The sequence below is a fragment of the Pleurodeles waltl genome, chromosome 3_1, assembly GCF_031143425.1.
Source record: "Pleurodeles waltl isolate 20211129_DDA chromosome 3_1, aPleWal1.hap1.20221129, whole genome shotgun sequence".
Classification (NCBI taxonomy): domain Eukaryota; kingdom Metazoa; phylum Chordata; class Amphibia; order Caudata; family Salamandridae; genus Pleurodeles; species Pleurodeles waltl.
Genome location: NC_090440.1, coordinates 578,366,949 through 578,391,828, shown reverse-complemented (window position 1 = coordinate 578,391,828; position 24,880 = coordinate 578,366,949). Strand labels below are relative to the sequence as shown.

General features: G+C 40.2%; 1 protein-coding gene across 1 annotated transcript in view; it reads left to right on the top strand.

Annotated features, from left to right (window-relative positions):
* The window catches only part of KCNQ1 (potassium voltage-gated channel subfamily Q member 1), a 743,603-nt gene that overhangs the window by 491,723 nt on the left and 227,000 nt on the right, over positions 1-24,880 (top strand). Inside the window, exons 10-11 of the mRNA XM_069223021.1 lie at positions 487-628; positions 9,482-9,602. Of these exons, the coding sequence (XP_069079122.1) occupies positions 487-628; positions 9,482-9,602 (263 nt within the window). The remainder of the gene's footprint in view (positions 1-486; positions 629-9,481; positions 9,603-24,880) is intronic.

Sequence of the window (24,880 nt, the reverse complement as noted above, 5' to 3'; positions counted from 1 at the left end):
AGGTTTCTGTCTTTCACCAAGCCTGCTTTTTTTTTTTAATAAAGCTTAGAATGCATTACATTTTGTTTAGCCTGCCTTCTTGGCTTAGAAAATAATCTTAGTTTGGCTGCTCTAGATTCAGGACTGCAATTTAAGGCTTTTGGCCTTCTTTCAGCAAGACAACAAGAGATGTTTTGAAAATGGCGTTGTCATTGAATAAAATTCTACTTTATACCTTTAATATTGAATAACTATATAAACTACAAAGCAAATATAAATGGCAACATTGTGCGTTCCATTGTGGGGCATAGGCGTGACTTTCACATTTTTATTAATGCAGTTCTTTTCAACTGCGTGAAAAACATCTTAAGCTAAAAGATATGAAGAGATGAGATGAGATAGTACTTGTGAGTCTGTGGATTTCAAAAGAATATTGAATGTATATATGAGCAACCAAGCTACTTTTCTGGGCATTTTAATACATGCAATCTATTTTGCTGATTTCAGGTTAAAAAGAAGAAGTTTAAGACAGAGAAAGACAATGGTATCGGCTCGAGCGACAAAATGCCTGTTCCAAACATTACCTATGATTCTGTTACAGATGACAGAAAGAATGACAGCTATAACCTGGATTCATATGAGAATACAAGTAAGAAATGTAGTATTACGGTCTGCATGTAAAGCACATGAAACAAAAGGTCGATAATAAATTAATAAATTAATAAATAAATAGTAAACCTTTACTATTAAAATGAAAACTGAAATGGTTATGCACGCGTTATAACTCGTATTGCTTCCTTTCTCTTTCCTTTGCCCTTTCCTAACTTTTTCAGACTCTTTGCATTAAATCACCATGTGATGCTTTCTTCTCATTCAGTTTTGAATGATATTCTGAATTATATCAATCACTTTTTCCACTCCTAAGATCCTTTTCTTTCACGGATCTTTACCCGCACTCTTTGTGATCTTCTTTTGAGAAAAAAATGTGCTTATTTTATTGCTGGTCTTTCTTCACCTTATCACTCCACGTCAATCAGTTGTCGCTGCTGTTTTCTCTCTAATCAAATGCTGTCTTTCCACTTTTCTGTTCTCACCTGGCTGCTCTATTTTTTCCTACCACTCAACCATTTACTACTGTATTTTGTTTTAAATGTATTTACTTTCCTACACTGTCATCCTCTTGGCATCTCACCTCACATGCAACTTATTTTTGTATCTGTACTTTTTCCATGCTCTCTTTCACATTTACCTATCTCTCCTTTTGCACGTGCCTTTTTACCCATTCATTTCATCTTCCATTAAAGATGGAAGCTCGAATAAAGCCTGTTCATTTGTTCCTTTTCTATGACAGCTTGCCCGTTTTAATCTCTACGCCATTCCATGCCTTGAATGCCATCTAATGCGTCACCTTGATTCCTCAGTATTTGATTATTATTCTAAATGTTGTCATCGTTATATCTTCATCCTAGCACTCGTACCGGTGGACTACACTATAATGTAATACTATTTCCAAGTACAATGGATTAAAATGTTCTAAAATGCATATTTAAACAAACAAGAAATTGAATAAAATGCAGGTTAAGTTGCTGAAGAGACCGTTATACCATTGCATGCAACATTATGCTTGTTGCCATGGGACAAGGTTTTGTGAGGAGCAACCCATGTAATACGGGTTATTTTAGAATTGATCCACCTGATTTATAGTTTTTAAACACTGGGGGATAAACATGTGAAGGTCGACGTTCCACGAACTGTAATTGCAACAGGTTCATAGAATATTTTTGAAATGTAAATCAAAATGGAGCCATGTATGTTTTTTACTTTATTCAATTGATTGAAATATCCCTGTTATAAACATTCTATTTCAAATTGATCCTTGTTTGTGTAAGTCCTAGTTTACAGTTATTAGTTATTCTGGATGTGCTTGTGTGTGTATTTTTTGTTGAAGCATATGAATTATTGAATTTAGTTGTGTAAATCTCCACATCTTTGTCCATAGTTTGTATAAAAACAAATCTATTTGGGAACCAGCATAGCTATGAACGGTGGCTGAAAGCCTTGATGTGCGATTCAAGATTGATTTCAAGTAGGTCAGCAAGATGTAGGTCTTTTTTGTTTGGTGAGGTAATGTGGTTGAGAGACGTGTCTTTCTAAAGTGCATGATCGTGGGAGCAGTTTAGATATTGATGGGAATGGTGTTCCAGATTGTGAGAGCATAGATGAAGAAAGCTTGGCTTTCATGTTTTCTTCATACAGTATTTCAGCTTCAGTATAGCACTAGCTTTGCTCCTGAAGTGGCGCTCTTTGCCTGAGGAGAGAAGTTTCTCAGCCACATCTATAGGGAATGTTGTTTCTCACTGTCTTGAAGATGATGCAGACCTATAGGAGAAGCCAATATAGTTCCTCTAACTTCTTCACCTTCTCATCTCAGACGTGGGTCCTGTGCACACTATGCAACTGGAACCAAGCTATACCTGACTGATGAGCTGTAATAAAAGGGAAAGAGGTCTTGGGTTGCTTGTGTTCCAGTTCAATGAGGATTTGGCCTGGCAGTTTGTTCTGAACTGTTCCTATGGGAGGAGGGTCAAGACCGATTTGCATATGGTTGGGTCTAAATTGAGGCAACATGGTGTGCAAAATAACAATGGACTGGTATGCGACCCAAGTAACTACGAGTGGCTGAAATTATATCAAGCGTTACATCCATCACTTGTTTGGAGACTTCAGTGTGATGTCTTAAGTGTGCCGGACTTGCAAAGCCATGGATCCAGCACACACTGTGCCACTGGAACCAGGATAAACCTGGCTGATGAGCCATAACATGGGCAAAACTGATCCTTGGTTGCTTGTGTTCTGGTTTTGGGAGGGCCTGGCATTTTGGGCTGGACTGTTCTCATTGAAGAAAGGCCTAAACTGATTTGCATATCATCCAAACTGAGGTGGTATGGTGTGCAAAATGACAATGGGCTAGTGTGTGGCACAAGTAATTACCAGTGGATAAGAATAATTCAAGCATTCTATCAGTCACTTTTTTGTATACTTCAGGATGAAATTATAGCATCAGAAAAAAAACTGAATAATAGATGCCTTATTGAAGCAAGAAGAAATGGAATATGATGGAGTATAGCAACATGATAGTATAGAAACATAAAAGTAGTGTCTAAAGTCATGACGAGAGAGAGGCCTATTTTTTCAAGTTTGTGAGACAGCTTTTTTCTGGAGACTCAGCATATTCTGCTTGATCAGAAAAAAGTATCCTTCCAGGATTCTAGGTTTTTATGAAACTGAACGGAACATAAACCACATAATGTTGAAATTAAAATTGAATTTCACAAAGGGTAATAATTTTGTCATCATTATTTTGTTACATATGAAGAATTATATGATTTGTTTCTGTTTGAAAAGTTTCTTTAGCTCTGACTACTTACATATGTAATTTAGATTAAATATATTGCCAAGATTGTCAAGAATAACTACTCTCAGATACTTGACCGGTGGGATCAAAGATGTGGTGCATGCAACATCTTAATCTTAGTTTTGGTGTTGCTGATTTTATAGCCATGGAAGATCACAAACATCTTGAGCATCTGCAGAACCTGAGAGCATGAGATGGAAAAATCAGCATCAAAAGATCATCAGCATGTAGTAGCCCTTTTAAGGGCAACCATATATGATCGGAGCTGGCAAAACAGCGTGGGCTCACAAGCTGGCTATCAATGCTTACTCATTTGTTCATAAATTGTTATTTTAGTCAACAGATGGCAAATTAAAGGCCTGATCACTACTAATCAGATTTTCCCGACCCCCCAAATCAGTACAAGACCTTCCAAAGATTATCCCACTGGACAAGGTCAAATGCATTTTCTGTGTCCACTAAGGGGGCAGTGATAGCTAAGGTAAAAAAAGAAAAAAGCTATATTGTGAACCAGTTAACGATGGAATAAACAAAAATCCTGTTGAATCATTACATCATTAATCAAATAACTTAATATCCCTTGCATAACAGACATGAGAGGCAAATTATAACATAAGAAAAATATGGGTAAACTATGTCATCAGAGAACTTCTATGCCAAATGTCTTAATGTCCTAGATTTTGGATAATTCTTGCACAGGGTCCTAAGTTTGGTTGAGTGATCCACTAGGGCTAAGACTGCCTTGCGATCACCCCATATAGGAGAGTCAAGAGTGGTACATTCAAGGTTACCACTGGGAACAGCTTCTGTTCTGCTTCTACCAAGTGAATGCCGCCCATCTGCGCAAGGTGTCAGCCAGAGTTAATGTGTATTATTTTGGAGGAAATATTTATTGTATGCCAACTACCCTCATAGTGCTTTCCAGTCTTGATGTTACCACCAAAGGTGATCAGTGTGTTTCAGAGAGATGGAACCTGCAAATGGGAATATGGGTCTCCAATGAAAAGATTAGGCCAGCAATAGTTTCTTCTAGAACCTGTAGAAGCCCTTTTGATATAAAGGCCATTAATGCCATGACTTTTTGCCAATTACCTAAGGCTAAAATCAATCATGGGTTAGGTCTGTCAATTTATGTATATGTATTGCCACTCTTATTAGTTGGATCTAAGGATCTCTTTCTCTGCATCCTTCCCCTCTACATTCCTAATAAATTACACCACACCAACAGTTCTCAAAACAACACTGAGACTCCCTGCTCCCTCCCGCCACTGTGTGCCCAGCATAAGGATCCTAGAGGGGTACAATGGAGGAACATTGAACCATCACAGCACTACATTCAACATGCGGTTAGCCTAGATGGGTGATCTAGCATAACACCTTTCCCTCCTGATTGATTTTGTGTTTTGCTGTGCCTTCATTCATGTTATATTTTATTTTCTTCCCTTTTTAGTTCCCATTGGCTCTATTTTTCTTAAGCTTTTTTTAATTTTATAAACTTTTTATTGTAACTTATAACATCAAAACTTCAACACATGTAATGGAGCACACTTTATTGTGAAGCACTCCACTTAGCAGGAGGGCCACATTGATGTAAGTGTGATTTGGAATTCCTAAAACACATATGTATGCCAGGTTCACATTGATGTTACAAGTTAAAATTCATAATTAAAAAAATAAAAAATATATATTGTGTAATGTGGACCTAATATGGGCCTATGTTGCCAGTGAGGATCTCTGATGACATTTGCAAACCGTGAGGCTGAATGCCAAGTGCTTTGTAGATGTAACATGAATCCAGAGATTCCTAGGACCATATTGCACATGTTACTCTCTATGTATTTTTCAATACTGAATTTATTCATTGATTTAGTACTGTTTAGATGCATTTTGGGTGCCATTCTGTTAATTATTAAATGTGTTTTATTATAGATACATTTGAAATGCAAAGCACTTTGCAAGGAAATTAAAAGCATCAATTCTAAAATATGATTTTCTTTTACAGTACATTGACACTTAAGAATAGGTTTAAGAAGACCTACATAAAAAAGTGCAGTGTGGCACAGTGGAACTTTTAGCTGATAGGGTTCAGCGTTTACAATATTTATCTTCATTCACTAGGGAGGATTCTTTTGGAGAAGCTTGAATCAAGGAAGAGTCTTCAAGGCTGAGCTTGTCAGGTGTGCTGATTAATGGCCGAAGTGCGGCACTGTCATTGTGAAAGAGTTTGTTTTTGCCAGCACTGTTTAGGGAATCTAAATAGCATGTGAATGAATTCAGCACTGTGTACTACGAGACATAATTTACAGTTAAACCTCTTTTCTGTCAAATATCACAGTTTAAATCACTAGCAAATATTCAATAGGAAGACTTACCCATATATAGATGTATATTGTGATGGGTCCATTTTAGTTAGTCACTTGGGCACAGTGATAGCTTAGCTTAAGCTTATGAACTGTGCCATTTTACCTAGTTGTTATGCTCTGTATTCATTTTTATTCATTTTAATATTGCTTCTTTTAGTGGCATTGTTTTAACTGCATTATCAACTACTATTCTGCAAAATCCTCATTATCAGTGCCATGAATGACATACTTTACATCATGTTATTTTCCTCTGTATGAGAATAACAGAATGCAAGGCACACAGAATAATATTTTGTTTTGCCAGCCCAAAGACTCCGTAAACAGTCCAGCACTTAGGCTTCTGTACATGAGCATAAACATGTCCCCAATAAAAACAACTTGTATGACAAAGGGCATTAGAGGGGGTTCCAGCCAGAATAACCATCCATTGCTCCATGCCTTTTTTCTGTAGACCGCAGCCTTTGTGTCTCCATGGATCCTGATCGGGGATTGGTGGCCTGACCTTGTACCACGGTAAAGGGGGTGGGGTGTTCTTCTCATGGACACTGCATGGACAGATTTGGCTTACATCGCCATGCTCTCGTTCAGAGGCTAGATATTAGGCTTTTAGCTAGAAATTGTATACTCATGTCTTGACAATAAGTTGGGGTTGTTCATACTTACATCTCTAATTTTCACGATCCTGATTACCCTAATCATTGCAGTTCATGCATTTTATCATAGATTGCAGTCTTTTCAATAAAGGTATTGGAAACTGTCCTGCATCTCTTTTCCTGCCTTTGTGAGTGTAAGAGACTCTTATGTGGAGAGAAAAGAGTAAGGCTTGTTTCACCATTGTTCTCCCTGAGGGATTTTCAGAGCTCCATTCAAGGGTGCCACAAATCACTGGTTGTGCTTTGGTGAGGTGCTGCTAGTGAGCTGGGAGGGTTGTGCCAATAGGTGCCAACTGGTGTGGGAGTGACTCAGTCACCAACAATGCAAAGGTGCTGCCGTCCCAAACTGATCAGTCTCGTCGGAGTATGAGAGTCCTTATGACAATATAGAAACCCACCAGTGCACTCTACATAAACTTAAAATGGAAAAGGAGGAAAAAATATCAAGAAAAAGGATCCCTACTCAGCTTAGGCAGCATGTACCTATTGCATTTCATCTCTTTCTTCCTGATTTCTGTATGCTTACATTTACATAGTATGATAAATTCTTGATAAACACAAATGAATAGTCATGTGTTTAATTGAAATGTGTTGAACCTGGCCCTTTGTGCAAGGTTATCCCCAGCCTTTTTGCCTCGGTCTTCCTATTTTTTCTAATCTGTTTTTGTTGACCTCAGGACTGTACCACTGCTAACCAATGCTAAATTGTATTGGTGATTGGTTTCTCCATGTCTGCATATGCGATTTACTTCTAAGTCCCTAGGAAAGTGCTCTATGTGTGCCCTGAGCCTGTAAATCAAATTCTCCTAGTGGGCCTGCAGCACTGACTGTGACACCCGCATAAGTAGCCCTGAAGGCAGGTCTCGGGCCTGCCATTGCAGTGTCTGTGTGTGCAGTTCTAAACTGGCATGTCGACCTGGCAAATGCACCCACTTGCCAGGCCCAAACCTTCCCTTTTATTACCTGTAGGTCAACCCTAGGTAGACCCGAGGAAGTCCCATTGGAAGGGTGCTGTGTATTTAAAATGTAAACGTATTTAGAGACCCAACCTAGAGGGGAAAAACTTCCACCGAAAAAAATGTTTTTTTGTTAGAAAAACCCTCACCCACCAGGGTTACACCTTGGTGGCATGCTTCATCATTGGGTTTCTTCACGTTCTGCTGCAGAACGAGGCGTGTTGCGACCAACGGAAAACGTGGGAGCACTATTGGTATCAGAGATGCGGATGCTAGCAAAGGATAGGAGTGGTGGGGTCTTGGTAAATTAAAAATCTCCCAGATGATATTACTAGTTTAATATGTCTCACAGGGGTGGTATGATTAAAAAGGGATGTCATGAGGGTGGGTATATTAAGTACCTGTCCTCCTTAGTGCCCTACCTGTTCGACTTTTAAAATGGATGCTTAGAGAATTAAATTGTGATTTTCCACTGTGCTGACCAAATGCTTGCAGCTGGAGTCTTTTCTCATGAGAACCGCTTGCTAGGAATGATGTATTTGTCAATGCACAGTGTTTAATGTGTGTAAGACTGGCTTTCTCAGGAGAGAACAATGACCATACTGACTGGAGCATAAGCTACAACAATATTGATACCTGACGAGCCAAATAACGGGAGCGAGACAAGAGGAGCCAAACATCAACATGTGAACCATGTACTTCAAGAATTGTAGATTTGAAGTTTTTGTTTCTTTGGACTAAATGCAAACATGTGAAGTAGTTTTAGGAAATCTAACTTAGCCAGACTGCACAGAGGGAAGACCGCGCATTTGCCCATTTTCCGTACCGCCATTACTTTCTTGACCATCTTGAGAAGAGACGTGCTTAAATTTATTGTTTAAAGAAACTTTGCCTTTTCTGAACTTTGCTGCTGAACCTTAATGCCTAGCTGACCGAACTGATGTCCCGTGTGTCACCGCTTGCTGATCCAAACTGAGGATAGGTATATTGACTATGATGTTGTTTGCTATTGTCTATTTGCTTTTGTTTCTAGGTACCAACCGCTAATTTGAAAAGTGCCTTAGTTAGATGCTTTTCCAAATCTGAGTTCACTAAATTGCTTTGCATGAAGCCCAAACATGCTAGTCTAATCTGATGTTAGTTAGGGTTCTCACTGATGAAGTTTGTTACATTTAATAACATTTGATGTCTTTTCTTTGCTGAATCTAAATGTATCCAATAACGTTTGCGCAGTTATTCTTACTATTAATTTGCACTATAACTCTAGAATTTGTAGTAGCTCAGGCTTTGATTAGATTGCGATTCTTTTGCTGGCTTTGACAGCCAGTGTTGTTTCTGTATGGTTACCATTTGATTTTGAGATTAATTTACGTGACTTTATCTTTGTTAATATAGGGAAATAAACATTCTAACTTTTACATGAAAGTGTGGTTATTCATGACTGCAAGATCACTGTGGGTGACAATTACTGACTCTTATTGACTACTAATGTTACTGATTGTTATTGATTATTAATCTGCTTGTACGGAAACCTCCTAGCAAGTCAAAAGGTTCAGCGACCTATTGGGTTCTCCTTGTAAGTTTACTTATTAAGGTCTGACGCGCTAACAAAGGTATATCTCATTTAACTTTCTGTAGGTTTTTGCATCCAGCTTCATACCTGGATACCTTTCTGAAAGCCTGCAATGAGTCGCCATAGGGCTTTCATTAATGGCCATTCCCTGGCAGTTCGAATGGAGGCTGATTATCGGTTATGTATCGATTACTGCTTTGGGGATACACTTTATTACTAGTCTCAGTGTGTACTTTCAAGCACTCCATTGGAGCTATGTTCATGCAGCTGCCACCTTCTTTTTAGGTGTCACGATTGCCTTATGATTCACTGACATATCCAATGCGTTCTGGATTTGTCAAGATTTTCATCCCATGAAATTATTATGGCCATGACTCGGATCATTTAAAAATGCTGTGCATCGGCATTGTCGGGATGGCTCGTTGCAGTTTTAGCGTGCTTGAACATTAATCTCACACATCTAGAGTCACTTGTTTTACTTGATAGACATGACATTTTGCATCATGTGTTAAGCTCACATCTGCATCTACTTCTCTCCGCAGTAACAAAGAGGCCAGGATTTTTAGATGTGAGCTCATCGCCCTTCATAAGAACCAACAGTTTTGCAGACGAGCTGGATATGGAGGGGGAAACTCTGCTGACGCCAATCACCCATATTTCGCAGTAAGTCACATGCTGCAGCGCTGTTTGAAAATGTATTGGACATATTGCACATTGCTACAAAAAATATAATTCACACATACTAGCCATCACCTTTTTCACACACACTAGCCCTAAACTACACAATGAAAGCTGCTTGGTCCGGTGGATGGTTATCTCATTTCAGTTCGGTTAGTTTAGCCATTTCTAAAATGAAACCGTACCAAGGACCAGGTCGAACTCACTCAACAGCACTCATCACCCTATTACCTAATTTAATGCCATCTCGGTTGTTGTAAACAGCCAAATTAGCAATGCAGAGGTTCGATTTAGTATCCCTGTCAATACCTTCGATCGAAACTTATCTCAGTGAAATCTCTTGAAAAATCTCTAGAAATTGTTCTGCAAATATAAACTAAAAATCTACATTTGTCACAACAGAAAGTAGCATAAAACGCCCATGAAACTAAACATCGGGTCAGTCAAGCATGCACGTGGCCATTTTACGAATTTTTCGTATTGCACATCACACTTACAGCAAGGTGCTGCTTTTTATTATGGTCTCACTGGCCGGGCACAGCTGACAACCTCATGCTCAGTACAGCCAGCCTGAAACCTACCTGTTCTCTCTCCTACCTGTGTCTTACTCGTGTGTTCTGCCTCTCACTGATTTATGACCCACATATAAACTGTTCTGATAGACTGCACTGATAAAATGATGACAGTGAGCAAGTGTAACCTGCCTGCTGTCTACACGCACAGGTTAATTGGCTGCTTCTCTCAAGAGCACCTGGAGAAAAGGAAACTGAACATATATTTATTTTTGCATGGAACATGAAGGATTACAAACACTCAATTAATAAACGAAATAGCCAGGACATTGAAGAAGACGTTTTACTGACTATTTAGACACAGTGATGAAACATCAACAAACCATTCTTGTTCTTCTTCTCCATGTCCACTGAGGGCAATATCCACCACGTTATTTTGAATTAAAATTCAGCCACTTGTTAGAGGTGCATGTTTGTCATATCTCATCAAGACGTATGCTACACAGCATCTCTGCCACTTTATCGCCTTTTAGGTCCTCTTTTTTGTATTCTTACATCCCCAAACACACTTTTTTCAATAATTCAACATTTGTAGCATTATATGCCTAATCAATATTCCAGTATTGCATACAGTTCTCAGAGGTTGCATGTAGTCAGCTGCACTAACACCTGAAAACGATAATCTACAGGGTAAATGCAGTCTCCACTCTTCCACATAAACAGCATATACACCGCCCAACATTGTCTCATAGCTGCTTCTCCATGAAAAAAAGATTGGAAGCCACTCCCCTACTGATTCTCCTGTACCTGTCTGCTATATACCTTTTCCTGAGTCTCTCCATCTTGTTATGAAGAATCTTCACAGCCATAGCAAGAACAGTTATGGTAAAGCTATTTGTATAGCATGCTAGTCATCAATAAGGGTATCCAGGCGCTTTAGCAGACTGGCAGGATGCTGACACCTGGAGAGGTTTAGTCAAAGTTCCAGGCTTTCAGCTTCTTGCGGAACTCGAGAAGCAAAGAGGCAACTCTAATGTGGTGAGCGAGGTCGTTACATGCTTTGGGGGAGAGATAAAAGAAGGCATGGCCCCCGGCTGTGGTTTTGTGGCTACGGGCTATGCTTGCTAGTAAGAGCCCAGCTGAGTGGAGTTCCACTCTATTCTCAACTATTGTTTTTCTCAGACTTCCAAAATGTCCAGCATATGACAACTGTCTGCTTGGAAAAGCCCGCTACTGGTACTTGTGAATACCAAACACTCTCTTCTTGTAGTGACAACCCACGGAGATACTGATAGCACCAGAAACACAGTACCATCTTCACCTCTTATGGAAGATCAGACTCCTAATGACAGTAGAAGATTGCAGGTTTATGGTTCAAATATTAATCTCGTTCTGCATCACTTATGGCAATGCCCTTCTCCTTGGTTTTCCAAATGCTTCTATGTCTTCTCTGTCCTTTACTCGATGGTATATCACCATTGATTGGTCGGAATGCTGAAAGAGAGGTGATGCAGTGACAGTGGCTGGAATTTTCAAAGTACTGGCAGTAGATCATTCGATAATGAAGAGAAGGATGTGTAAGGAGAAGCAGTTGCAAAATAGTTGCCTAAGTCTGGAGGAGATGCTGGCAAATCATTGAACCAGAGAAGTGCCTTTTAAAGAGAAGAATGTCTGTCCTAGATGTGTACATTTGTTTGAGCCCCCCACCAAATAAAAATATATTCATAGCCTAATGCAAAAGGCTATTTACTATTTATATTAAACCATTTTAGCAAACATATAGTGTGATTATATAACTCTCTCAACATGAGAAGGTATGTTAGTAAAACCACAGTTTGTACAACACCACAGTTCAAAGTCATTAACAGAAAATTTTAAATGAAGGAGCAGCCTAGTTTTCTAGTGTGTATTTATACCACAGAATTCTGAAAAGCTATGTTGCTCGTGATACTAAGAGAAAGCAACCACAAGGGCGCAGTAGTGATTATTGAAACAATCCACACAAAAGTGAATACTGATTTTAATGTTGTCTTTAGTTTTCCATTTCACTCATAGTTTATTTTACAAAGTGCATTGAGTACCAATTTTATGCATTTAATATATTTTAACCTAAGCACCATCAAGTTGGCGTGACGTTGAATGTTTTCCCAAACTGCCATTTAATAGTTGTTTAAGTTTCCATTTTGCTCTTCCAATCAAATAAGTGGAGACATCACTAAATAGAAATAGTTTAAAGTGTTGCTAATTAGAATATTGTTGTGTTCACCACCAGTGTACATACTTACCGTATCTTATGCCATCTAAGCACTCCAGATGAGGGAGAACCAGATCCTCACTCTTGTTACAACATTCACCTACCAAAATATACAGGAAAGAAGATACAGTTGCCAACACTAAAAATGACGTAGGTCCCTATAGCATTAGATTTTGGGACTTTAATGCTGGTATAGCCCAGCTACAGAGGGCTATAAGGATATTAGAACATTCCATGCTAGAGGACAGAATGTTCTAATAAAACAAAGGCCTCATGGAGCCCGAAGGGACCTTTATTCACAGCAACAGCTGTGAACAGCAACATTGGAAGGTTGGAGCTTTGGGTGTCTACCAGCCATTAGAAGCCCGGAGCACTTGATTGTTTTCAATGGAGCTCCCAACATTCCTGTGTTCCAATACGGCCTAGACTTTGAGCATGATAGCACTTTTTCTTCCTTTCTGTGACATTCAGCTTACCTCTGCTTCCCCACTTTCAGCATGCACTTTAGAGTACCCTATACCTGCTAATGTAGAAAAGAGGGTGGGGTCATTGAGATGCTTGCAGAAAAGTCACCTGCTTGTCACCGGAGTGTTGTGAATCACACTAAGTGAGCTAAATCCAACACCATTGCATTATCTGGCTGGTTAACCATTGGGATTAGGCGTAAAACACTGGACTAATATGTTCCAAAGTTTATTTTGCTAAGCTGGAATTGTGCTTTGTTAGGAAGTACTACGAATTCTGCAGGTTATAAGCTCAGAAAATAAAGAAGACTTGATAAAAGGTCAAAAGGACAATACATAGGTCAGGTCAGTCAGATAAGGTAAAATATTTTTTTCATTCGAAATGAAACCTCTCCCTTGTGTGGCTAATACTTGTATAACTGCGCAAATATGGAAATGTAGCTTCTACCTGTCTCATAATGACAATTGCTTTTTTTTTTTCTTTTTTTTTTAAAGAGTCTGTTGATCCTTCATCCTCCTGGGTAGGATCTCGTCCAGTTTATCCATGGTATTGCTTCCTAGAATTCCCCTGTTAGTAACCACGCTCTGATACCAATTCACCCACCGTTTAAGAGTCCCTTAGTGAACTGATGTGGGCGGAGAGCTCGGGGGGACTTACTGGGGAAACTCCTGGCATATTTACTTTATTTAATATAACTTTATCAATGTTTGGGCTTGACAGGATATGGGAAGATGTCAAAACTAGCATCATTACATTTGAAAAAAATCCTGGATGGAACTTTCCAGAATAGTTTGTTCAGCCAAGATATGCTGAAACGGAAGGACCGTAACTCGTACGTATGGTGAACATGTTGTCATGCTGGCTTCCCAGCAATATTTGGCTTCTCACCTCCCCTGGTCAAAAATACCTCATGTTTCGGTTTTTTTATTATTAAGGCTTATAAACGTTACTATTTTAAGTGTGACTAACTTGGCCTCTTTATGTGCATATGTTCTGGTCTAAATCCCAGGTACTGTTTCAAAATGATGGGATCCGTGTAGCAAATAAGGCTTTCAAACTCTACTTTGAAGGATAGACTAATGTGTTCTTTGCCAGGGTCGTGAAATTTCTAGGCCCAGCTTTTTTACCCTTAAAATATATCAATACTTTAAAACGAGGAAGTGCTAATGCGATGCATATGTTAGAATTTTCTGTCCTCTTCAAAGGTCAACACACTGATGTGAGGTGTTTGCCATTGTTTTAACACTTTTTTGTCAGTGTTGTGATAATGTTTTGTTAACCAGAAACACTAAAACTTGACTTGTCAGTTGATATAGATTGGATATATGTAAATTGCTTTATTTGTCTATGCAAATAAACGAGCAATGTCAACACGCAAAAGAGAAAAAATAGCTTTAGAGTGTGGTGTCTAGTACTGTCTCAAAAGCATGTTGCCGCACCACCCCATCACACCATGTTTTCAGGTAGGGCATAGCAGCGCGCAAGCACTGCTTTTCTGATATCTTGGTATGCATCTGGGATTTTAACCACACCCACCGCACTCCATCACTATCATTCGTTCATGGACTTGCCTTTCAAAAATCCTTTGTTTTCTTTTGTAACTGCTTTACATTTGTCCCTCTTTGGGATGGTTTTGTTACCACCTTGCCCATCGACCCTGTTACATGGATAATTTCACTATTGCTGATAGCTTTGACTGCGAGCGAACTTATTTTTCCTTTTGTCTCTATCCTTCACACTCACAGCAGCGCTTTGAATCGGCTAGCTTACATCAACTTTTTTACTTTTTATTTTTAGTTTGTGTGGCAAGAAAGTTCCAGTTAGAAATTTACAACACTAATAGCTCTAACTGGAGCAAACGCGAGAGACCTATTGCATTGCAAATGCTTGTTTATGTTCTGATTTCGTCCTGACTCCGCCCACTGCACTGCTATACTTACAGCCTCACCACAGACGTCTGTTACCACAGAAACGTTCCGCGTGGGGCACTTGCTTTGGAATGTGCTTTATGAACAAATCTCACTGGAAACCCTCACAATTTAAAATCCTTCCTCTCACAAAAGTCCCCGTGAAGTTTTAGTAGACATTGCTTTTTCTGCGTTAATCCGATTTCCTCACGGGGTACTGCTGTCAGCCTAGACCTCTTTGAAGCGCAGTAGCGATTTTTAAACCTAAAGTCCCATTTCACCTTTTCATCGTTAATTACAGAGGGGGGCACCAAAAGAAAACAGATCGGCGGATAAAAGAAAGCAGGGCCTCATTACATCTGTGCTCTGATGCATGGCCTATAATTAACCCCTGGCGGCCATTCATCTCAAGCTTCGCCCCTTGTTTCATTGATGTAAATATGACTTAAAATTATTGTGACTCTCTATCAATTAAATGTACGTCTGAAATTAGTATTTTTGTTGCCAAGACATGTCTGTACAAACGTCATTTTATTTAGAAGCGCTTGAGGTGAACTGAGAGACAGACCCACAAATGCTGGCAGTAAATGAATGCAGTGCTTGGGAGACAATGTGGCATATGCCAATGGGTACCAGCTTCTTGCTGATAACCAGTGTTGTATTGGACAAAGTGCAACATACCCACTGCATTTTGAGTTAGCCATGTAATGTAGAAGGTGAAATCAATTACTCAAGCCACTCGTCGTTTATGTGAGACTAAAAGTGAATTGTAGCAAACACCCCACCCGGTTTCTCCTTGGAGGATGCGAGTAAGAAAGCAACATCCAGACAAAACATTTTTGAATGACGCTTTACGCGCTCTTGGTGGTAAGTAAGACAGTGCTTGGTACGAACATCTTTTACCCCCTTTTTTTGAAAGCAGAATTCTGGGGGTGGTAATGTGTGACAAGAATGTGCATTTTTTTATGTTGCATTTGTTGTAGTGGTGATGTGATGTTTTTTGGAGCTGTGGTGCTTTTTTGCTGCGTTATTGTGTTGCATTTTGTTTTGACTGTTTTGTTTTGCCCTGTTATGTATTAGTTGTGTTATGATGATTTGTGTTATAGTTTGTTGTTCGCTTTAAGGATGTCACCAAATGCTGCTGGATTTCCAGACAGGAACAGCACATTTCTATAAAGATCGGATCACAAGTGTCGATGGGATAAAATGCTGCTGTGCAAGATAAAGCTTAGTGCACGTGAACATTAAGATACTGGCTTTTAGCCCGTCCAAATGAAGAAATGAGCATGGAACACTGGGCAGAAGGCTGGCAAAAGGGGCAGTAGGAGAGAGGCCACTTTAAGTCTCACTAGTGGTGCAGGTCAAGTCTGTGCTGCAAGAAGTTAGAACTGTGACCAGCGAAAAGTACTGGTGTATTTTGAGCAGAGGGGGTAAGTATGACTGAGAGTGACTGATGAGAGGTAGAGAGGAGTGAGTTTGTGAAAGGAAGGGGCACTATCTGTAGCTGAACGTGGGGTGAGTTAGATTTGCATGTGCATGTTGGTGGCGCATTATCTTCCTCAGAATGTGGTTCGGTGATGACATTCCGTGGATCAGGACCACTAAGTGTGGAAGAGAGACGTACCCGGGACTAGAAGTGTATGCGGTTGAATATCCGGCCTGCGTCCAAATGAGTGGAACAACAACCTGTGGCAAAGAGAGTAGCTATATACAGATCAGCTTAAAAGGTGTGAAAATGTTGATTCAAAAGTTTTCAACATCAAGTGTAGCTGAGGGGAGTGGCAGCTGTATTCGCATAAGAAAGTGGCAGAAGTATTACCAAAGTAAACGTTTCACTGACTGCAAGTGGCCCAAAATAAAATGGGAATTGGATGAGAAATGTAAGACATTTTGAGGCACAGGGGGTTATTCGAGGGCCTGGCCAGGCCAAATTTATTGTTCCCCCTACCCCAAATAAAATGACCGAATCGGCTGGCACGTTAAACAGGTGCGGGAGTTCAGAAGGCAATTGAGCAATACAAATGCCTTTACGTTTTGTTTTTATCTTGATTCACTCGCTGTGTGCTCCAAGACAGGTTAAGTGTTTGAATATGTCAAATTACTGTCTATTCTTTTTAGTGAAGATGTTGTTTCATTTTCTTTCTTTGAGTACTGAGAGGATTTTGTAAAGTGAAACATGTGACAATCTTGCTAGGTACAGACAGAACCACTGGAATTGTATGGTGTGTGGGGGTTATGCAGCAATTTTGACTAAATTGTGTGGCAAGAAAGCACAAATTATGCCACTTACTGCAGCATATTTTGTGATGGTCTCACTTCAATATTTTGTGATTTTTACACGTTAGTACTGCTGGGCAAAGGTTTCACTCCTATTGTACTAGTTCCACGTCCAAATACCAGCTCTATGTAACTTAAAGGCGACCAGTCTACCTTTGTGAATGACCTTCCACTGCCCTTCAGTATGCGTTGCAGCATTTCTTGACATTTTTTTATCTGTTTGAGTTAGAAACAAAATTTGTTTTGTTAAAATCTGTACATCAGATGATGTATTATTAGGCAAATTCAGCAAATATGATAAATGCAGGTGTACCAAGGTATAGGCTGTCGGAATAATCAGGTTTGTAGATTATGAATGTGAGGATGGCTTGCAGGTTCAGTTGGTATCCAAAGTATGGGGGACTGCAGCACAGTGTTTTCATTATGTAGAAGGCACTCTTTTTTATTTTTAACACGTGGTATCAAATATAGGTCTCAATGCATGGTTACCACTAGGTTTCTGACTTTTCTTGATATTGTTGTAGGGGCCTCTTGTTCTTTAGGTCATACAGCAGTAGACTGGTATTTTTATCCACAGGGCATAAACTCCGTCAGATATTTAGCTTTAAATTATTATTCATCATCCATCTGTTTATGGCCTGAAGGCAGTCATTAATTAGAAGAGGTATTCCAGAATATAAATTTAAAAAAATGATATGGGTGTCAAATACATGTTTGTAGCAGCTGAGTTTGAATGATTTAGTCAGGTTTGGTGAGTGGATTAGGTAGATGTTGAATAACAGATGGGATATGATGGACCAATGTGGGAAGCCACAGTGTTGCGTGTGAGGAGCTGATATGAAAGGTAGTATGAACACTATTTCACTGTCACAGCTGAGATGCCAATAATTCAATGCGCATTAGCTGATCTCCCTTCTCACCTTTGACATATGGTTTGTCAAACAATAATTTGCTGCATGAAGAGATAGCACAGCTGTATAGAACATTGAGTTATGCTGTTCTTCAGCCAATAATATTCATGAAATTTTCTGTTCCTGATACTTAAGTGGTTGTCACTACTTAAACCTACCGGTCATTCAGAAGCAATGTCTAATCACAAAACTTCAGATTGCAATATGACATGGTCCTTTGATTAGCCAATTGAGTTGGGACAGAGTTATCACAAGTCAGGTACAACTTACATTTGACTGACATTGCATTAGGCTACACTGGCCTGTTGTAAAATATAGCCTGGCAAGATAATGCATCTGCTCTTGAGATCGTTATTTTGATTACAGGAACAAGATCATTTTTTTTTTTTAGATTAAAGTGCCTATTGTGAAGGGTGGCAAATAATCTAACTATTAAATGATCCCATACAGCCTGCCATGTTACAAAGTGCTGCTATAATAGACTATCTTTCAAACATTGTTTAATATCTAGATAATCTTGCCAGGCTCAACATGCTGAGGATTCATCTATTTGAACCAAATATTGTGGAAACCATAATCATGGTATTTGAGGCTGAAAGCATGTGCATTATAATTGGCCCTGCTACACATCTCCACAGAACATCAACTGACATTTTGTGAGCTTTGTAAATTCTAATATTTTAGGTCTGTGTAGTACGAATCTGCTTTTTGAAATGTATTGACTCCTTTGAAATTCTGCTTTACCTTTATCTAATTTATGGTCATAGCAGATAAATTGCTGGTATGAGGTCCTATAGAAGTAATGTACCACATGCACAATATCTGCTGAACATTTGGGGTAGCATTTTTAAAGGGAGATTTGTGGAAATGCTGGGTGACAGGAATTTTGTGGAACCTCATAGATTTTGGGATTTTCCTTCACAAAAATACAAGGAACATCTATGATTTACCCAAAGTTTGGTATTTGCAAGGCATTCAGTGAAAAGAAAAAAATTAGTATCCTTGCAAGCTACACCTTCCCAGACTATCCTAGCCACCTTATTTTCAGAAATGTCTGGGCCTAACAGGTTTTCCTGCGTACCAAATGAGCCCTGGTCTAAATACTGCAGCTACCCACATCATCATAATTGGACAATATGCAAAATCCTGATGTTTCCTTGTATCTTAGGGGCTTTTCAGGGCCTCTTCTTTCACAGGTGATAGCTCATTCACACAAGTAGGGTACTATTCCTATTGGGAGAAGTGTAGGAACAGTGTGTGATAGGACATTTGTAGGTCCCTGCGGTCTCTATTAGTGTGGTCTGCTTTCGCATTTGCTCTGCTGTGTAACATCAGTGTGTATAGCATGCTGTGCAATACAGCAAAACAAAAAATCCTACTCTGGACTTATGGGAAGCATTTCTCTCACATGCTGACTTTGATTTTGGAAAATAATATATTTCTAGTGTTTATTCCAGAAATATTTTCTTTTCCAGTACTGTCGTTGACCCGTTGAAGTCCACCACACTGTGAAGGTAGTGTGGTGAATGTCAATGGATCGTCATCTAACCTAAAGCAATTAAAACCCACCAAATCCATGCAGCCTGACGTGCTATCCAACAAGAATTAACAACGAGCTGCAGGGGTATGATGACCACATTGCACTAACTTCTTTGTTCCATGATCTAGTGGACTTCTCCAGTTCCAGGAGGCCCCCAGGATGGTATGCTTCTGGGATAGGGAGCAGCGAAAAGCAGAGTAGTCAAAGGAAGGTGGAGGGGGTGCTAATTGCCATTCACAGCCAAGAGATTGGATATTGGAAGTGGAATTGATAGCTTATTATATTTTAGCCACTACACGTGGCTCAATGTGATTGATTTCAAATCACAATTCTGCAGTTCATTTCTGATAGGGATCATAGTATAAGATCCAAAAATCACCTTGCTTAGCAGTCTTTAAAATCCTAATGAGGTCTAATCATTGTTACTTGATCCACATTTCATTTTGCAAATTGCTTAACAGTGGCACCCCTTGTTATTTGTTACTATTTGCTCTTGGTGAGAAGTCCAGTCACCTTCTCTTTTAATGCATATCAGCCACTTCTACATGGGCTTCTATAATCCCTGAAAAGTACAATCTAATTGCTGAAAAGCACAAGTTCACTTGAGGTGATTTAGCTTTCTACTGTAAGTTTAAATATGGTAGTCTCTTAAGTGTTTCATAACATGAAGTTTGACACTTATCTGCATTTGTAGTAATGCTGAACAATACTTTTGCAAGTAAATACTTTCCATTTCTAGTAGAAATGGCAGGCTTCCATCCAGAGAAGTGCATGCTGGTCAAAGCAATGTTATACATATACTTGAGGATTCCATGGAAGATGTCTACTGCATGTGAAAGAGTAGAGAATGTCCATATTTATGGAAGTGGACAACTCTATTGCATCCAAATGGGAGACACTATGCAAGCAGCTGCAAACAGATATGTTCTCGCAGAGCAGGAGCCTAGATGCAAACATGAAACCATTACTTAGAACTTTAGAAGCGTGTTGCTGCTTGCTAAGCTATGGTTCCTCTAACTGGCGACAGAACTGGTGTCCTCAGCCAGGCCACAGGCCTCAAATAGACCCATCCTAAGCTCTCACAAATTCCTATCATTTACCATGACTAGCAGTCTTGCTTGTTGGTGTCAAACGAAGGTCTCATTTTGTGCAACACCTTTTGCACAAACCTGCCTGTAACTATGAGGGGTGTAAGCCAATGTCACAGACTACTTCAAGCCCATGCGGTTTTGCCTAGTGCTTTTGATCAAATATAACTGAAGTTATAAATTATTGAACTATAATTGAAAAAAATTGGGGGATGCTATAAACGTTTGGGGGTAGATGGATCAATAGTTCTGTGTTTCTAACTTATTGTATGGCAGGGTATGGTTTTTTGTTGATGCTTTTTTTGCTGCATTGCCTTAACCCCTTCGCTGCCAGGCCTTTTCCCCCTCAGCTGCCAAGCCTTTTTTTTGGCTATTTGGGGCAGTTCACGCTTAGGCCCTCATAACATTTTGTACACATAAGCTACCCACACCAAATTTGCGACCTTTTTTTCCAACATTCTAAGGATTCTAGAGGTACCTTGACTTTGTGGGTTTCCCTGAAGGAGACCAAGAAATTAGCCAAAATACAGCAACATTTTAATTTTTTTCAAAAAATGGGAACAAAGGGCTGCAGAACAAGGCTCGTGACAGGCAGACTTGAATCAGAAAACCCCATTTTTCAACACAATTTTGGCATTTTACTGGGATATACCCCCATTTTTACTATTTTTTGTGCTTTCAGCCTCCTTCCACTTAGTGACAGAAATGGGTGTGAAAGCAATGCTGGATCCCAGGCAGCTAACCATTTCTGAAAAGTAGACAAAATTCTGAATTCAGCAAGGGGTCATTTGTGTAGATCCTACAAGGGTTTCCTACAGAAAATAACAGCTGAAATAAAAAAAATATTGAAATAATGTTGAAAAAAACAACAATTTTTCTCAATGTTTTACTCTGTAACTTTTTCCTGCGATGTCAGATTTTTTAAAGCAATATACCGTTATGTCTGCTGGACACTTCTGGTTGCTGGGATATATAGGTCTTGTAGGTTCATCAAGAACCCTAGGTACTCGGAGCCAATAAATGAGCTGCACCTTGCAATGGGTTTTCATTCTAAACCGGGTATACAGCAATTCATTTGCTGAAATATAAAGAGTGAAAAATAGGTATCAAGAAAACCTTTGTATTTCCAAAATGGGCACAAGATAAGGTGTTGAGAAGCAGTGGTTATTGCACATCTCTGAATTCCAGGATGTCCATACTAGCATGTGAATTACATGGCATTTCTCAATTACACGTCTTTTTTACACACTGTCTTACATTTGGAAGGAAAAAATGAAGAGAAAGACAAGGGGGAATAACTCTTGTTTTGCTATTTTGTATTCCCCCAAGTCTCCCGATAAAAATGGTACCTCACTTGCGTGGGTAGGCCTGCTGCTCGCAGCAGGAAACGCAACATGGACACATTACATTTTTAAATTGTACTCTGATGTGTTTTTTGCAAAGTGCCTAGCTGTAGATTTTGGCCTCTAGCTCAGCCGGCACCTAGGTAAACCTACCAAACCTGCACATTTTTGAAAACTAGACAGCTAGGGGACTCCAAGATGGGGTGACTTGTGGGGCTCTCACCAGGTTCTGTTACCCAGAATCCTTTGCAAACCTCAAATTTGGCTAAAAAAACACTTTCTCCTCACATTCGAAAAAAAACATTTTTAGGCTGACAAGTGCAGCAGAATTTTTATCGGTATAGATAGGACAATGTTGAGTGGTAGGAATTATGTGGATTCTTGCAGATTCCGGAAGGTTCCATCACAGAAATGTGGGAAAAATGTGTGATTTCCAGCAAAGTTGGAGGTTTGCAGGGCATTGTGGGTAAGAAAATGGTGTGGGTGCATGTGAAGCACACCACCCTGGAATCAACCCTATGTTTAGTTTTCAGCTGTGTCTGGGTCTTGTGGATTTTTCTACATGGTAGCGTCCCAAAGTCAAAAAAGTGCATCCCTCACCATTCCAAGTGGGACGATCTTGAGAGTTACCAAGCTCTCATGGCCCAAATGTAAAACGAAAACCGAAAATAATCAAATGTCTTCTTGCTTGCCGTGGGATAAGATGTTTTAGTGTGCGGGAGGAGAGCTGAAAGACGGTTACCCCCTTCAGTTGGGGTGGGGGCATAACCAGGCCCATACTGGTTGGTGGCCACCACCCCACTATTTTTTTTTTAATTCCATGCCATATAGTAGACTTTCTGCCCCCCCCAGGGTGTGGATCGGGGGGTAATTGCCCCATCTGCCCACTGGTGGGCAGAACAACTTTGGTCCCATTTATTTGGGGTGGGGGTATGGCCATACCCCCACCCTCTTATTTTGAAAAAAAAAATCTTCCCTAGTGCTCCCCTTATACGTTAGTATATGATAAAAAAAAAACCCTGGTGTCTTGTGGTTTGGGGCAGAAATGGCCTGGAAACAATTTGGCCCCCCCACGGAGCGACCCTTGCTGAAGGGGTCGCTTCTTAAACATAAAAGAAAAAAAAAATCCCTGGTGTCTAGGGGGTTTTCTGTCCCTCTTGGGGGCAGATCAGCCTAATTATATTAGGCCGATCTGCCCCGGGGGGGCAGAAATGGCCTAAACATTATCTGCCCCCTGGGGAGCCGCCCTTGCCCAAGGGGCCGCTCCCCTTATGTTCATTTAAAAAAAAAAAATCCCTGGTGTCTAGTGGGAATGCTTGCAGAGACATGAAAGGAAAGGCCTTTCCTTTCCTTTCATGTCTCTGCTGGCCCCCTCCTCCTGAACGGAAGAGAAATGCTGAGCATTTCTCTTCCGCAATTGTGCTGGAAGCATGCTTCCAGCACGATGGGAGGTGACCTCTGTTGAGTTCAGCATGCTTTTGCGTGCTAACGTCATCAGGCGTCACTGAGGGGGTCAGGGGAGGAAGCCTATTTACCATGCAGGGGACACCCTAGGCATGGATGTAGTTCAGTGTCCACTGGTCGTAATATAGGTTTTGGACCTCGCTTTACAAGGGAAAAGGACAGGGATAGGAATGAACACACAAGCACACACACACTCACACATACTCACAATCTCACACACTAAATTCTTACCTGCACCCCTTTGACTGCAGGGCCAAACAAAAAGTCAGGATTCCGGTTTTCTAGGCAGTTGGGCACTCAGGACAAAAATACATGCCTATTTACCATGTAGGGGGCATCCCCATCCCACAGGTGTGTCACTTGATGTGCTGGAGCACATACTAGAGATTCTTCCTTGTAAAAGTGAAAAGTATTTGGGATCGTGTTAATTGTAGGTTCAATATGAACAGAATAAAGAATATTCATGAACAGGAAAGGTACTCTGTATGTTGTGCTATGCACTTTGATTGCATGGCAACGCACAGCAATAGTGCTGGGGAGCATAGCCACTGGCTGACCTGCTGAGACCGTCATGTTGAATTAAGTCTAATGTCTTATTCTGCCTGGCTTTAGTAGAGGGGGCTATGGTTCCTTTTTGTGGGCTGTCAGGTAAGCAGAGAAAAGGAGATGGGTTTCATAGCAATCATTTGGTACTGTTTAAATTGAAGAAGGGTGTTCATACATTGAGCAGACCCACAGTCAGTCTAGGGTCTGCCCAATCTACTGGGTACTTTTGTACTTAAAAGTGGAGAAGGGCCCTTACACATTTAGACAGGTTGGACAATGACTGAGAGAAACATTGCACCTTTTTTGGTCTCCTATCACTTTTGATGGGTAATCTAAGTTTGTTATAGTCCACCACACACCTAATAAGTCTGTCTGTGCTTTTACCTCTCCTTATATGGTGCAATGCCAAGAGCACTGTCCCTCTTGCAGCCTCTACCTGTTCTTACAAGTGGTACACCCGCAATTGAGGGTCTTCCTTGAGACTTGCTCATCAGCGGGAGGTGGGATTCTACAGCAAACAATTATAGAGCAGGAAAGTCTTCGGTCTACTTCTTTACTATACCTACATACACAGTGAGCAACCCCATGGCACAACGGCTGCCATCTTTGAAGAGAAAGCAACAGGCAAACAAGCATTTAAGAAACAATGCAAACTGGTTATTAATGGTGCAGCTTTTCCACAAGGAGGAATACAAGTACGTTGTAGACCATATATGCACAGGAATAGGATTCCTTGCAAATGATCTAAACTACTTTCCAAATACGTTTAAAACGTCAGCTCAACAACAAGTAGAGCATGGAACAGCACTGGGGACGTCAGCACACATCAGTGCCTACATCTCAGCCCAGCTCTGGTGGGACAGCTTCTTATGGGTGAGAAGCTAGTTAACATGTTGTGCCTGTCAGAGCTACGAAAAAGTCCAAGGGGTAAGCTGAGATTTAATGCCTGAGGGAGC